Source organism: Falco cherrug, chromosome 8, assembly GCF_023634085.1.
Source record: "Falco cherrug isolate bFalChe1 chromosome 8, bFalChe1.pri, whole genome shotgun sequence".
Classification (NCBI taxonomy): domain Eukaryota; kingdom Metazoa; phylum Chordata; class Aves; order Falconiformes; family Falconidae; genus Falco; species Falco cherrug.
This window is the reverse complement of record NC_073704.1, coordinates 31,320,100-31,336,445: the sequence shown is the minus strand read 5'-3', so window position 1 is coordinate 31,336,445 and position 16,346 is coordinate 31,320,100. Positions and strand designations below refer to the sequence as shown.

Sequence of the window (16,346 nt, the reverse complement as noted above, 5' to 3'; positions counted from 1 at the left end):
GGCGCTGGAGCAGAGGTTCCCCTGAAGCCCATGGCGAGGCGGGCTGTCCCCTCAGCCCATGGAGCCCACGCCAGGGCAGGGGGTGCCCGAAGGAGGCTGTGACCCCGTGGGCAGGCTGTGCTGGAATAGGGTCCCGGCAGGGCCTGTGGCCCCATGGAGAGAGGAGCCCCGGCTGGGGCAGGGCCGCTGGCAGCACTTGTGACCCCACGGGGACCCCGGCTGGAGCCGTCTGTTCCTGAGGGGCTTTGCCCTGTGGGAGGGACCCTCGCTGGAGCAGTTCGTGAAGAACTGCAGCCCGTGGGAAGGACTGAAGTCGGAGAAGTTCATGGAGAACGGTCTCCCATGGGAGGGACCCCATGCTGAAGCAGGGCAGGGTGTGAGGAGGAAGGAGCAGCAGAAATGATGTGTGATTAACTGACTGTAACCCCTATGCCCCTGCACCACTCAGAGGGAGGGGATAGAGGAATTGGGAATTCAGCACGGGAAGGGGGGAGGGGTGGCAGGAAGGTGTTTTTTCCTGTTTTGATTGGTAATAAATTAAATTAATTTCCCCAAGTCAAGTCTGTTTTGCCCGGGACAGTAACTGCTGAGTGATCTCCCTGTCCTTATCTCAACCCATGAACCTTTTGTTACATTTTCTCTCCCCTGTCCAGTTGAGGAGGGGAGTGGCAGAGCAGCTTTGATGAGTACGTAGCGTTCAGCCAGGGTCAAACCACCATAGGTCTGCTTGGATTTTTGACATTAAGGCCTTTTCCAAATTCTAACCAAATTTACTAACTCATGGAGGGAAACCTGTTGTATGTATCTTTTATCATCTGTTGATGTAAAGGTATTTGCAATGTAACCAAATAGCTTTGCTTTTTCATAGGTCCCTGGACTGCTTTCAGTGTCTGGGTTTTTTGATTGCTTTTGGTTGAAAACCTTTCACTAAGTTGCAATAAAATGGATTGACAGTGTCACTTCTATTATAGAAAGCAATATATATTTGCTTGGAAATAATGAAACTGTATCTTCTACCACTTTTCTGGCATCACATCATAGAAGAAAGAATCATAACTATGAAAAAGATTGCATAACTGAAAACACACGAAGTGCTACAAGTGATGGCAGAGACCATAAAAAGCAGTGACTTTTGAAAAACAAAACCTCAAACCAGCTCAAATCTGGACATCAGCGTTGCATCACATTAGTGTATTTTTAGGAACATTTAAAACACAGTTCTCCTGGAGATTATCCCGTGGCTCTGTCATGACGGCTCATGTGAAATTCAGCTGGAGCCAAGCAATGGAGTTTTCAGCTCTTGCAGATGAAACGGTGGTGGGTTCAATATGGGGAAGAGGTGACGTGGGAGGCATTTGCTGTCCTGGGGGTGTGCAGTGTGGGAGCATGTTCGGTTCTCCCCAGCAAACATCCCGGGGAGCTGACAGCTCACTTAGGTTTGCTCCCACTGAGTTTACTTGAGATCCTACCCATGTCAGCCTGGCTGGGTGGAAAAAGATCCTTGCTGGCAGCCCCGAGCTGCAATGACCACTGCCACTTACTGTTACAGGGCCAGTTGGGTGTCTGGCACAGGGCCCCTGTCACAAGTGTCACCATGTCCCCAGCTAGTGGCCACGAAGCCTGCAGCGCTACATTGCTTGAAACGTTTTGTACCTGTGTGGTGAGCTTGTGGTCTCATGGGAAATGTTGTCATCATAGCTGTCTCTTCTTTGCAAGAAAAGAGGTGATGATTTCCCATGCTTGTCAATCAGGCAGCTTTCCCCAGTGCTGAATTTTAGCAGGCTTTTAAAAATTCCTTTCAAAAAATTAATTTAAGGCAGCATAACGCTTGACATTTAACTCTCCGGTTACCATGGAAATAACACCAGGTATTTTACAAACTCTTGACAGGTATAAGTTACAGTGAATAGTGGAGAATCAAAATAAATAGGTAAGGAAAGCAGACTCCAGGCAAAAAAAAAATAAAGTGCAGACCTACCTGTATTGTCATACAACACTTGAACCAAAATTCTAGAGTTTAAAACGACTTACGCTTTCTTTTTAAATTATTCAGTTGTCCGAACACTTTCTGAAATCCAAAATTAACTCTCATGTCTAATTTTTTCAATAATCTCATGGAAGCAGTGATTCTCTTGAAAAAGTTTAATCTCTCAAGTAATAAACAGCCATGTAGAGTAGCTATCCCTACTGTCCAAATTTTCAAGCTTTCCTGAGTTTGTCTCTTTTAAGCAAGGATGTAGTAATTGCCACTCCTCTGCCTTCTGAGTCAGTACAGGTAAATTGCACAGTCCTCATGGAGCAAATCTCCAGTGCAGTTCTTGCTCAAGAAGATTAAAGGGTTTGGTCTTGTGCAATAAAATCCTGTGTTTCTGCAGAACACATTCCACGTGGAAACCTGCCTGTGTTTTTAGCTAGAGAATATATTCAAAATAAGGAACTAAGCAGCCTGTTGTTTAGCGTAGTTACATGCTGCACTTCTGTGCTCTTGTAACTGCATTGAGCTTGAATGAAACCTTTCCGACAGATCCTGTGCAAACATTGCAGTAAGCTCCAATTACAACCAAGATTCAAAACAAGCTCTATATAACAAACCCAAAGACTTTGTCCAGACTTCAGGAAAGCTAGTGTCAATGATAAAATTTGCAGCTAGCATTAGGGTAGAGGAGACTATTTTGTCACACGCTGCAATACCACTGCCCTTAACAGCTACGCTGTTAATTTGTTTGCAAGATTTACATGCTTTCCTTAGTGTGTCTGGGAAGCTGCTCTTCCAAGTGTGGAAACTTATTGGCTTGTACCTACAGAGAAAGGTGTCCTTTATTCCCATAGCTGCAAGGAGCTTCAAGGCTCCTGTTCTTCAACCAGATCACTCTGTGTGTCATTTCTCTTGCAGATGCACCAGTCTTGGTTTGTTCGGGGTTTTTTTTTTTTGGGGGGGGGGGGGAGGGGGGGGCTGGCAGAGGGGAAAGGGGCATTCTATGTAGTATCTCAGCTTGAAACTGCAATTTCCTATCTGAAATTATTGTTTACTAAAAAGAAAAATTAGATATCTCCATTTTGGAATGCTCCTTGTGTTTACACAGGTTGTGGTGGTCGTTCAAAACAAGCCAAGGTGTAAAATGGCGGGCACCACTTAGGGGCAAGTGTTCTAAAAGATGAGAAGAAAAAGAAATGGTGGACCAGGACTGCTCCTGATCAGTGGTCACTTCTTAAAGTCCAAGATGCAAAACCATCTTCTGGAGTGAGAGATCAGAAGTGAAGGATGCTTAGAGAATGACTGCTATGTAAACCTTTCAAAATTTATTCTGCATTTCTCTCTTGTTTGTATTTCAGAAAGATGAGAAAGCCACAATAGCCAAGATGAATCGTCAACGTGCTAATTCCATCAGCCACAACCCACCACACTGGGGTGTTGACCGGCCCTTTTATAACCACCTTGGAGCTCATCAGGTCTCCAAGGAGATGAAGAGAATGGTAATGCCTTGCTTTATGGACATTAATTTATTTTCTTCTTAATACATCATTATATATCCTCCCTGTTTTGTCTGAAGGTTTTCGCAGCCCCAAGAGTGTTTTCCAAATGGGGGTGGTAAATTCTACTTTGACTCCAGAAATAATAATAATTGGTACATCTGGAGGTGAGTGATTGTCAGATGAGGCACAAAGTTGTTGGAGAGGAGAAGGGAGGCTGAGTGGCACAAGGAAGGCTCTTTTGTCTAACTTGTCCCACATGCTGTAAACTCATCTAGGCTGTGTGGAAGACGTGATCATCTGCAAAAATTGCTCGGTAACCCAAGTATTCAAACAGCAGCTGATATACACTTGTACTAGATCATTACAGACTTCAGCACTTGCAAAGGTTTCTTGCTTACGTTGTAACAGCCAGATGCTGTTCACCTTCTATAACTACATACCCACGTATACCCATGGGTCCTCAGGAGTCACACCACTGTGTTTAGCTTTTGAGAATATGTTCTCAAGTACACGGATTGATTAAGGTAGCAGGCATCTTCATTTTTGCTTATACCTTTCAGTCCTTCTAAATGAAAATTAACAAGAACTATTTATCAACGCAGTTGGACTGAGAGCACTTTTATGGCTTATTTTACATAAAGGTGTAGATGATAGATTTGTTTCCTGCCGTAAAGGCGACAAGAGTTTCTATTATAATGACTATTTGTAATAATAATAAAAATATTTAGTACCTTTATAGTTGCTTGCATAATCGGATTGCTCTATGACCTTATTTATGCTGTTTTGATCCTTCATGCACAGTCAAAACTGTGTATTTGCTGGCCACTTTTTTGCCCATAGTCAAGTTCTGCTCCAGGTTATCAAAACCTTAAAGTATTAAAAGAACTTTTTAACATGAGATTCACTCCCACAGCTTAAAAAAATGTTGGCATAGCTATAAGCAGCCACATATGTTGTCTTCTAACGGGAAATGCTGGCACATTTATTAATAGTTGGTGTTAATATTATTCATTCATAATATTATTTTACAGTGCTAAACCAAATTTCTTAATCTCCATAGTAATGTTCTTTGCATTTCTCAGATCTCCAAATAGGGCTTCTGACATAAGCATACAGATCAGTGGAACAGTGCATTTTTTATGTTGGCCTTTCAATAGGGTGCACTCAATAGGCATGACATTATTAGAAAAGCCTAATCACACTAGCACATAATTATAATTACAAGTTTCTTTGAATAGCTTTTAAGGGTTTCTTGCAGCCTCCTGTTCAGAAACAAGGTGTAAGCATGCCAAACGGTATTATGCTTCTTGGTGTTAATTACAGTTTGCCGTGTCTAGCTGTTGTTCAGTTGGAAAAACATAATTATTTATTGAAATATCAAGCTGAGTCCTAAAACTTCACTGCCCCTCACTTTTAGAAGGAAAAGCTTCTCTCTCTTCCCCCCCCACCCCATTTTGTTGAAACTTTCCCTGTAACAGTATTACTTTTTTATAAATCCAGCAGCTCAGAAAATGTTTTCCACTCAATCTACTTCCATACTACTTCTTGTATTAAGCTCTTTTTTGAGAGGCTGATGTTGCATGTGCCAGGCTGTTTCTTGAAAACCAATTTAAACGTGATGCAGATGTATTATTTTCAGCTAGACTTTTTGTTGTTCTTGGGTACTATTTTTAAACGTCTGTTATTTACAGTATTTCCCGCTGCTTTATGTTTGAGATGCATTAGTCAAAATGAAAACATGCTGCTCTCTGTGGCCTAGAGACCATTTCAGTATCTGCTAGATGGACATTTTATTGATTAGATCATAAGAACAATTTCTCCATCTCCTGTCTCAACTCTTTCTCTCTGTGTTAACTTCTAATTTAAATATGCATTTCTTTATACTACCCAGCTTTGCACAGTACTTTATTTGCCTGTAATCTCTAATACTGTGTTATATGGGTGCTGTGTGTGCTTAAATGCATGCACAGTGCGTGCTGACTACACAAACATGCACACTGTCCGCAAACTGCTTGCTTAGAAACAGAAAATACAGGCAGACAGAAGGGGAGCAGAACTAAAAAGGCATTTTTCAGTGCTCCTCTGGGATGACATGTCATTGATCGTTGATCTTGGTAAGCTGCACCAGCTTTCAAATCTCTTGAAAATGTACTCTTTGTGCCACATCACCCACCTTTCCCCCAGACCTCTTGTACATAATTATATGTGGCCTTTTTTCTTGGAAACTAGGAACACGTAGGGTTGGATTAGTTAAAGTAGTACGCTGAGGCAGGCAGTGCAACATTGCCTTTCTGTTTAAAACCTGGAGCTCCTTAGCCCTGTAATTTCAAAACAGGTGTTTATAAGGGTAGTTGTGAGATAGTCTTCAGGCAGGAGCCAGGTAATGTTGCAGTGATGTGCAGTTAAATTATATTGATATGTAGATATTAATACATTTGTGTGTAGGGAGTAATATGGATGATTATTAAGGGCACAGGGTTTTGTCACAAACAGAACATTTTGCATTAGGAAGACAATCGCATTTTCAGAAAAAAAGAGAGAGTTTTTTTGTGGCACTACTTACATTTCCCTGAAAGATAATATTAAAGTTCCCTGAATTGCATTTTTGGGAGGGAACTTGTATACTTAATAGCAAACGTAATTATTTTGGCCATTTTTCTTTCCTTTGAATGCTGGCGCTGGTAGCTGCCTCTATTCTTAGGGTATATTAGTAGCCCTGGATGAGATGAATTAGTATCAAAGGTAGCCATAGATTCCTTTTTTTCTCTCCCTTCTCTTATACCATGACATTTCAACGTGCTTCCGTGTCTGTGCACACCAACAGTGCATCTGGCAGGGTTTGTGTGGGAGAGCAGCCCAGCTGGTGGCATGGGCAGGTCTTTGGTCCCCGCTTCTCTCTGCGTTGTGGCTCAAAGCTTAACCTCTGCTGGGTCCAGCTGACTTCCACAATGTTCCTAGACTAAGTTGTTCCCCTGGTCACACAGGAGTTTATTCAGGCACTTGCACACACACATAAATAAGACAAAATATCCTACGCATGTCCATGCAGCAGTAATCTAAAATGTCCTGGAAAACTGGAGTTATTTTCCTAGTCCTACTGTAGCAAACTGGGGCCTGAGTCAGCTGGAATATGCAGCTGTGCCACCTCATCCCACCTATCCCAGCAATCCCTCCATCTCCCTCATGCACTGCTCTGCTTTCCAGACCATCCCAAATCCTTCTTTTTCCCCTCCTACTGCTCAGCGGTGGCCTTTCTTGCCATGCAGAGCCTGCAGGGAGGCAGCACGCAGGAGACGCTGACGTTGCCTATTGCTGACTCTGCCCCTCATTAGCTGGTGGAGCCATTGCCCAGCGAAAGCCAGTCCTGGGGACTGTGCTGGGTTGGGCTGCTGGGTCAGCGGCTGCCCCTAAGAAACTGGAACATTTGCAGCAGAGGAAGATCAGATACAAATGGGGTGGGAAGGCAGAGTGCCTTGGTCCGGGCTGGCAGCCTCTGCTGCGGCCCTGGCCCTGGGAGCCCGTGTTGTTGGGCTGGGTGATGCTGCTGGCGTGGAGTGGGTGGAGGGCTGCCTCGCGCGCCCTGGGCAGGCAGAGAAGCCTGGACAGGGTCAGCTTTGTGGCTGTATACAAAGTATGAAAAGAGCCAGAGCACGGCATAAGAGCAGCACAGCTGCTTTCTATTTTTATTGCTTTTTACAGCACGTTTTCTTGTTTCCTAAACAAAAGCGGTCAGTCCAGGACCAGTAACTGTATCTTTCTGGAAATACAGACTTTTGTGCTGCTTGTGATATATGCAAAGGAGCAGCATTTCCCCAAGTCTCCATACACCAGCCTTGTCTTTCCCACTGTCTCTCTGGTCTAGTTTTTAATTGCTAAAAGGTCAAAAATAAACCGATTTGAAAGCATTTGAAAGTACAGGTATATTTATAGCTATAACAATATTTATACACCACTAAGAAATACTTTGCTTTTCCCAGTATAGATTTCAGAGTGCTTTTATAAATATTGATGGATTTTAGAGTTCTGGAAATAATCCTCATGTCTCAGTTTTCATCAGCAAAACAAAACTACGATTTTAAAAAAAGTTTGGCAATAGTAGTTGACTGTAAACTGAAAGAGGTTTGTTGTAAACAGCGATAAAAAGGCAAATGTTGATACCTTCCACAATTACAGGGCTGTTCTAGATGACAAATGATTGTCTTGCATCTTTTACCTTGCTCAGCATTAGTAAGGTCATAGCTGGAAAACCACATCCAATTTGGGATTGCAATCCTTTAGGAGCATGTGGATGAACTGGAGAGAGTCCAGTGGAGAAAATTACAAATTAGGAGAGTTTCAGTGGTGTGACCTGTGAGGAAGTGTTGAAGTATTGGGTTTGTTTAGTTTAGAAGGGAGAGGACTGATTAGAAAGAAAAGTCTTCAAATACGGGAAGGTAAGAAATAATGATAAATCTTTTTTCTCCATGACTGCAAAAGGCAGGATTAAAAATAATCCTCTTAATTTGCTGCAAGGAAGATCTAAGTTAAGAAAAAGCTTAGATGTAAAGAATAGGCTGCATAAGGAGCTTGTGTAATTCCTGGTTTTCCTGAAAACATTTTATTTATTTTATTCAGGGCTTTTCAGTTGGGAGGGACATTACAAAATCCTTTGCAAATATAGAAAAAATAATGTAAAAAACCTCTGTATCAGGAGAATTTATAGGGAATAAAGAATATAAGAATAACATGAGATAGATGTAAAGATTTTACAGAGTTTCCAATCTAGGCTGCACAGAACTCTGAGGCATTGATCTCCCTCCTCGTTCAGGAGCCAACTATACCCATAACATTTCTCACAGGTATTTGTTTAGCCCTTGTTTAAAAACCTCAAAGGATGAAACCCCTACAGTTCTGCTGGGCACCCTTTTCAACAGTTTGATTTTTTTTCTTGATGTTTCACTTCAAATTTCCCCACTTCAATTTTAAAACACAGTGCTACATAAGCTATTCACAGTAGATAAGGACAGTGTATTTTTCTCTCCTTTACAGTTATCTTCTCTGTATTCGAAGACTATTACCATGTCTCTGCACAGCTCCAATTCTCTCATCAAGTTTGTTTCTTAGTTGATGCTTTCCAGCCCGGTGGTTGGTTTTGGTCCCTTCTGAGCACTTGCCGTTTCATCAATAAGAGGGAGCACCTGCACTGAACCCAGCACTCCTACTGAGGTTTTATTAGTGCTGCCCAGAAAAAGTTGGTCATTTTTGAGGTCTTACAACAAGACTTGACACAGCCTAATGCTGCCTGGCTTCCAAAAAAACCCAAAAAAACATTAATTGTGTCATGAGATCTACTCAGCTGTAGTGTCCTGCTGTTGGATCCTAAAGCTGCCATACAGCTATCATTTATTTCACACTGGCTAGTATGACTAAGCAGCTAAGCTTGTTCCACTGTTACATGCTTTTGGGAAGGTTTACTTCAGAAACAGGTACCTCTGAGTCCTTATAATCCAATGTGAGCAGAGTGGCTAATGTGGTTACTGAGCCTGGCTGTAGATGCCTGGCAGATTTCCTTTGATTTTTTCAGCTGCTGATGACGTTTAACATTAGGAAGTTTAGAAACAGAAAGAGGAAACTCTGAAGACTGCAATACTGATTTCAGTCTGACCACCTTTCTGTCACGAGTCTGTGTAAAACCAATGAAGCATTTAATTTGCAATGCAATTGTGTATGACGTCGATGTTCGTTCAAAAGTAAAAACCAAAATAAAATCAAATGGGTATTATACACGTGTAGGAAATATGACTGTATGCAGATGTTAATGTGAGATGAGGTTATAAAAATGCATCCTGGATATGCCTGGTGCAGTGAAGAACAAGCTCTTCTTTCAGGTAGGCACTGCCTGATTCCTTGTGGTGCTGCTCACAGCTCTGCACAATCTTCTACATGATGATCGCTTGGTGTTTACTTTCTAACAAAACAACATTCATCTACAAGCCTGGTCATTCAACCATAAAATATAAATCTTTGTCCTATTTGCCCTGTCCTAAATCAGTTCTCCATGTTGCATCACAAATGCATCTCACTTCTTCCCTTTATGTCTCGAAGTTGCCCTTAGAATAGATTTTTCTTGTTACTCAAAAAATCAAAATTGGGGAACAAGCGCCTCAGAGGAACAGATGCTGTAGCTGTGCCAACTTAACCACTTAAAGATCAGAAATTATTAAAAAAATTAAAATAAAATTCAGTAGGGCAAGTTTTCCTCAGTCAATAGTGCAGCCCCGTCAAACAGAAGTGGATTTGAGTCCATGAATGAGGTGCTGAGGTTTCACCCCCCTTCTAAAGGTTTCATTTAACTGAAGGTCACCATTATCCTCTTTTCCAGCAATCATCTGCTAAATCTGGTAATAGCAACACTGACGTCAGCGGAGCTGGACAGGGGCACCCAATGGAGACAAATTTGACCCACTATTTTTTCACTGCTATAGCAGTATGCAGAATCCTCTGAACTCGTAATCAAGCAGGGAGAAACCCTCAAGCAATCCTTTCTGCTGTAATCTCCACATATTGCTGTAGACCTGCGAGGAAATTGTTGGTCTAGTCTGGATTTTATATAGCAAATTTGGTGTGGTTAGCTCACAAACAGCAAGGAGAGGAATCCTATCCTGCAGTTAGCTTTGGTGCTTCTGAAAAGAGGATTTGCCTGATTTGCATCTTCCATGTGATCTCATATTAGTGAGTGGAAGCTATATGAAACATTGTATATTGCTCAGATTCTCAGAGGCTTCATACAGTTTTGTATCCTCATCTGCAAACCTCTTACTCTAGTTGGTCAGAACTTGCAATCATCCTTGATTAAATTCTTTAAAAGAGGGATAAGAATCAGCAAGATGCAACAGCTGATCTGCAGCTGCTTCTGTGAAACTTAGGTAGAGGTTAATATTTGCTTGAAGGTCTTGCACTGATAATTTTTCCACCATTCAGTACTCTTTTCTAGACTAAATCATAGTCATACGGGAAAAGGTGGTTTGGACTGAGATGCTACTTAAAAGTATCAAACAGTTTCTGAGTGGGACTAAATTAAGCCTATGGAAATACAGATACCAATTTGCCTTTATTCACAGAAGCGTTTTCTCTGATGTTCGTGGCAGCGTTGCACAGGTGGACATCAGAGGTGGAGTTGTGGCACTTACCAGAATGATTTCCAAAGCTTCCTAAGGCAGACAGGACAGTAAACTTAAATGACCAAAAGATGCAGATCAGCAGGTTTGGGTCTGGTTTTCAGGGAGGGTGAGCAGCCCTGGCCAGCACCAGTGGATGACTTCAGTAAAGGCTGGTTAAGCTTGAATTCAGCCTGTCTGCATCTGATTAGAGAGCTATTTGACAGTAGTTTCTGTGGAAGTTGGTTGTGTTTATCATCATTTGGAGTGTAGAGGTGTAAGGACAAAGATTAAGGAGTCAGGAACTGATTCAGAGCGTTTCTAGGACTACCTTTTTTAATGTCTTTTTCTGTTTTGCAAGTTTTGGTAACTGTTCACAGGCAAGGTGCAGAACCGCATACTATTTCACTTGAAAACATGAGCTTTGAACTGAAAAAAATTGGATTCAGAGTTTACAGAAAACTGGGAAGTGTCAGCAACCTACACTTCTCAGATGTGTGAGTTCAGAGCCTGAAGTTAATTAAAAGTAAGGGGGGTGGGGGGTAGGGGGGGGTGAACCTATCTCAAAAGCAGCCACTTGTGCTCTACAGATATAAATCTGATGGGCTAAATAAATTCATGGGTTTGGCCAGGTCTGGTCTACCAGCTGGGGACTGTGTACAAAATCATTTTGAGTAGAACAAAGTAGAATGGTTCACCATCTGTGAGCAGTGCAGAGGAATGAAAGTTTATTTATCGGGTGGGGTGGGCTGCAGAGAGGGAGCACTTCAGTTTTCCTTTTTGGAGCTCATTAATCTGTGTTCCAGCTATAGCAGACACACTCATCTTATAATCTGTTTCATAAACTGGTTTTCTGCCAGTTTGTTGTTCTGCACCTAGATACTTGTTAAATATCCTTCCTATCGGGCTTAGTATTTTCTGTGCCAGTTTTTTCTGGACTCTGGTATAGAAATTGCATTATTTTTGGCTCAAATACTTTGAAGTCCTTCAGTTTTGTTTCTGCTTTTACACCTGACAGCATCTATCTTTGTCTCCTTGACTTTCTGACCACAGGGACAAAGGCTGAAAGTGTAACACTGCTAAAAACAGATGTGAATAATTAGTTTTGCAGTGGGGCCAAACCAAGTTTGTTTTTTAAGTACATCCACTCTCAGCCTGTCGCTCTCCTCTTCTGTTTTCCATGGTCACTGTCTCTGTGAAGCACCTTTGCTTTGCAAGGTGGCCTGACCTCTTACAAAGCTCATTTTGTCCCCAAGTCTAAAGTTCTTTTGCTTTCTGCTTTAACATCATGTAAGTCCCATTTCAACCTTTTTCTAGAGGTGAACAGAGGGCAAGAAAAATTAGTTTCTCTGTCTCTTTTGGCTCTTAGGATTTTTGCTGGAGTTGCCAGCAAAGTTTTTAAAGTGGAATCCATGCTTCCAAGCCATGTTGCCATTAAGAAGGTCATAGAGCTCATCAGCCCTTCGAGTGTCTTATTTTTGGAGCTAAATGAAAAGTTAGAAGGATGTAAAGTCTGCTCCACTTCTTTTTGCATATTTACAGTATGCTAATAATTTCAGCTAATGTTCTCAAAGTTAGAATTATTATTTCTAATGGTTCTTGATTTGAAGCATTATGGTATAGCAGTCAGCTTGTCATGGCTTTGACAAACATTTTCTCATTCTATTTAAGGAACCAGTTTTAATCTTCAAAGAAAAGGGCTTAGTTAATTTAGAAGTCAAGCAGAGAGATGGCAGTCATATGAGCTTTTAGCACAATAGATATTCATGAAGTATCCCACATAAAATAGTAAGCCTTAGGGACAGATGCAGTAATATAACAGTCCCTCTTTTTTTCCTCCTGCACATGTCTAATCCCACTGAGGATGGTCATTAAAAGTAAGTGCTTGTAAATTTAGAGCCACCTGACCTGCCATAAAAAAATCTGATTTTTAAAGAATCTCACGTAGGATAGAGGAAAGATCAGGACTGCTCTTTGGTAGGCAGTAGTGCTTTTAAGGGAGCTGATTCAGCTAAGTTTGGATTAATATTCCCGAAGTCATAGAGACAACTGTCTTAGTCTCAGAGCAATTATTAAATGCTATTACCTTTACATTTGCAATCTGATGGCAGAATAATGCAGCCTCCTGGGGAAAGGGGGAGAACTGCAGTATCAGGGACATTTAAAATGAGACTGAATAAAAATTGTATGATGTCCTATACGCAGCAATCCATTAGTACTGCACTGCGATAAGACATGTCTCATGCCTTATATTCCCTTCTAGAGAAAAGGAATTTTGGCCTTAACAAGGGCTACTTCATCATCGTGATTATGGAGCTATTCTTGAACTCCTGTGAACAAGAATCTGATTCTTGCAGCCATCACCACTTTTGCCATTTTCATCCCTGTTGACAATTTCCCAGCTTTTTTCTTCATAACACCCTAGAAAGCCATTGGCACTGCTTCGGTCTGCTGGGCACAAATCCATAAGCAGTCAAGAGGGCATCTGCATACTTAACTCCAGGAATTGACTGTTTCTCTTCCTACCCCCTTACTCCCCCTCTCCTAAATTATTGGCACCTCCTTTTTATCAGCTGTTTCTTCTGGATGTTCAGATTTTTGTATATTTGTGTGCAGAAAGCCAGCCCTGACGTATCTTTGTGCAGCTCAAAACCTGCTTTATACCCAAACAGGCTGGGTACAGCTCCAGCCCAGCTACCCAGCCTCCAGCACGCGCAGACAGGTGAGATCAGGGATGCTGGAGAATGGCTTTATAAACACACAGCAGCCCCTGTTATTTCACTTCTTGCTTGAGCTTGGAAATTTGTCTACTAGATCATGAGTGTGTTAATCTTTCAGAAATGAAGGCAAATCCATGTAGACCATATTTCTGCAGGATTGATTGTTTTTAGTGTTTAACCTGTGTGTAGCACAGACCATTCCAATTCATGTGAGCAGCCTTATGCTGAGCCAAAGGGCTTTAATTGGAGCAAAGCATCTGAGTCTGAAAGAAACTAAACTGTTTGCTAGCTGCAGAAAAGAAAAAAAAAAAAAAAAAAAAAGAGGAGTGTGTCATTAGTGCCCCAGCCTTGTGCAACGGGAAGGAAATAATTTCAGTGCAGATTTTTCAATGGACCGAGCAATGCCCATAAAGTAGGAGGAGGTGAAAACACATTAACCAAAACCTATGGGGAAATTTCACTCCCAATTCAAAACAGGGTGAGCAGCGTGACCCAGTGCGTGCAATCATCTCCTCCACTTAAAAGGCTTCTTGATACCTTATTGAGACACAGGCTCTTTAGTGGATAGAGGAGAAAATCTCTGGTTACAGCCGGATCCTAGAGGTATATTTGCTCTGTATCCTGACAAAGTCCTTCAGAGCAAATAAGAAAGATCTCCTGTAATAAATGTCCAGTTTTTAAGAAGCTGTGTTTGAGGGGTTTTTTCCTAAAATAATCCTGCAGACTTTTCTCCATAACAATTCCATTTTTGGCAATTCTGCTTGAAGGATCTTTCATATGAAATGGAAACGTTTGAAGTGAAGCATTTAATTTGCTTAACTTAAAGAGATTGCTACTACATTTAATTTTAAGCTGAATCTCTCTAATTGAAGTTCAAGTTGTTCTTAAATATTTAGCCTCATTAAATGAAGATCCAGGAAAGAAAATGTAATAATCTTTTCCTTTTTTTGCTTTACCTGGAATACGCCTTTTTTTGAAGTTTTAATTTTGAAATGCCAATTTAATTTGAGCTACCAGCATGAATAATTTCCAGTGTTCCAAGCACAATTTAGTATTTTAAATTAAAAAGCTAGATCAATTAATTCTGTATTATTTTAGCGACTTTCCTTGTAACAGTTTTGATGGAGGAGAGAAGCAGGGGAGAATCAAATTTCATGTTGATAAAATGTTCACCCATATAAATGACCAGTTAAATATGCAGCCTACATATTTTTCCATGCTTGAAATATTGGGGAATTTTTTAGGATATGCTTGCTGAGGTGTTTTAGTAACTTGACCTGGCTGGCCTGTATCCTCAAACTTGTGCACCTGGAGGGCAGGTGTATGAGGTCTGCATTTAGTTTGAGGATTTCAGTGGGATGAATGGTTACGTAGCTCTCTGTGAAAATCATACCATTTTAGGGGACTCTTCCACTGCAGTCATCCAGTCCCCATGTAGCTAAGCTTGAAAATGTGAACTTGATGTCTGTCTAATAAGCAAGTACTGGCTGTTTTCTCATCAGTTCACTTATTTCTCAGCTGGTAACTATTCATGTTCAGCTGATTTTCTTTTTTTTTTTCCAGCCTAACTGACTATGACACCAGACAAATTAGTGAGCATTTTGTCTCCATGATTAATCAGTGAGCTTTCAGTTTTGGCACTTGTTTTTGGATTGTGTTGTAGGATTGCTTAGAGGATAAATAAATAAATCGATCAGATATTCCTGACAACTGTAAAATGATTAAGCAAGGGGGAGAAAAAAGCCACACAACAAAAAGCTGAATGATCACTCCATCACTCTTTAATGTGAAATCAAAAAGTACATGGTTTTTTTGGCTTGGATAACTGAACATGCTAACTTGGAGTCAACATTACTATTTCCTTCCCACTGGATCTGCTGGTGGTTGTTACATGGGACTGAGAGACTTCCTTTATCTGAATTTCTGATGGGTTAAGCTGGAGTTGCAGTTTCTATTTAGAAGTGTGGTTTGAGTCTGAAACGGAGCGTGTAAAAATGGAAATCGCGTTCTCAGTGAATCACAGTCCTGGCTCTTGACCTGAGTGATGAAACCCACTTTTTTCCTCTTGCAAAGCTGCTGCTTTTCAGGGAGGCTGTGTTGGCTTTATTGCCTCTTGCTGTATCACAGCATTGCGAACTAGTCGCAAGGGCAAAATCTGTTCTCACTATGTCATCAGCATTCTTGTTTCTGATGGTGTTGGACAAGGCAGCCTGTGGGAAGACTTTTCCGCAAAGATTTTTATGTTTTTTACAGTCAGATCGGATCTCAGTTTGCTGCCCCCAGCCTGGTAGCGGCTGCAGGTCCAGCAGCTGGAATATCCTCACATGCTCTGAGCAGTTTTGGCCTGAGTCTCTGGGAGGAAAACAAAAGGAGTTCTTCCTATCTCCCAGCTACATTTGTTTTGTTTTGGAACACAGGGTACAAACTCTGTGCCTGAGTATTTGACCCTACTTGTCAAATATACAACTTTTCTTGACTTCAGTTAAATATAAGCCTCGATGTCAGAGGGCAGATTTTGTCTCAGCCCATGCAAAATGGCCATTTTGATGCAATTTGGTCTATTAGGTATGTTAAAGCTAAACATATAAAATTATGTCTCTGTAGGTATTTTTCTCTGAGGCCTCCTAGCCGCTTAAACTCTGGATGACCTTAAACACACACACTTCTCAGTTCAGGTGGCCCCAGAGGAACTGTGAACATTTTGGCTATTAAAAATATTATAAATAATTCCTGAAATCTTATTCAAGAAAACATGTTTTGTGTGTGCACACAGCAAGGGGAGAATGAAGGAGACCCCTTGAGGTTCCTCCTGAAGAGATGAAAACCAAAATGCATCCAGCTCCCTTAGCTGAGCCCCAGCATAAAGAGGTGCAGCCTTGTTGAATACAATAGTTGACTTATGTTATTGTTCTGAGCTTTGTTTCAAGTAAAATACAACCTCAGTTATAATATCAGCATAATTCCCATTGTGTCCTTTAATGATGACTGCAAAAAAGAAGACACCTGATATAAAGCA

The 16,346-nt window shown here is 41.3% G+C and overlaps 1 protein-coding gene across 2 annotated transcripts in view; it reads left to right on the top strand.

Moving 5' to 3' along the window:
* Positions 1 to 16,346, top strand: part of ADCY5 (adenylate cyclase 5) — a 223,838-nt gene that overhangs the window by 173,488 nt on the left and 34,004 nt on the right. For both annotated transcript variants that reach the window (XM_027804760.2, XM_027804753.2), the window contains exon 8: positions 3,334 to 3,474. In XM_027804760.2, the coding sequence (XP_027660561.1) occupies positions 3,334 to 3,474 (141 nt within the window). The remainder of the gene's footprint in view (positions 1 to 3,333; positions 3,475 to 16,346) is intronic.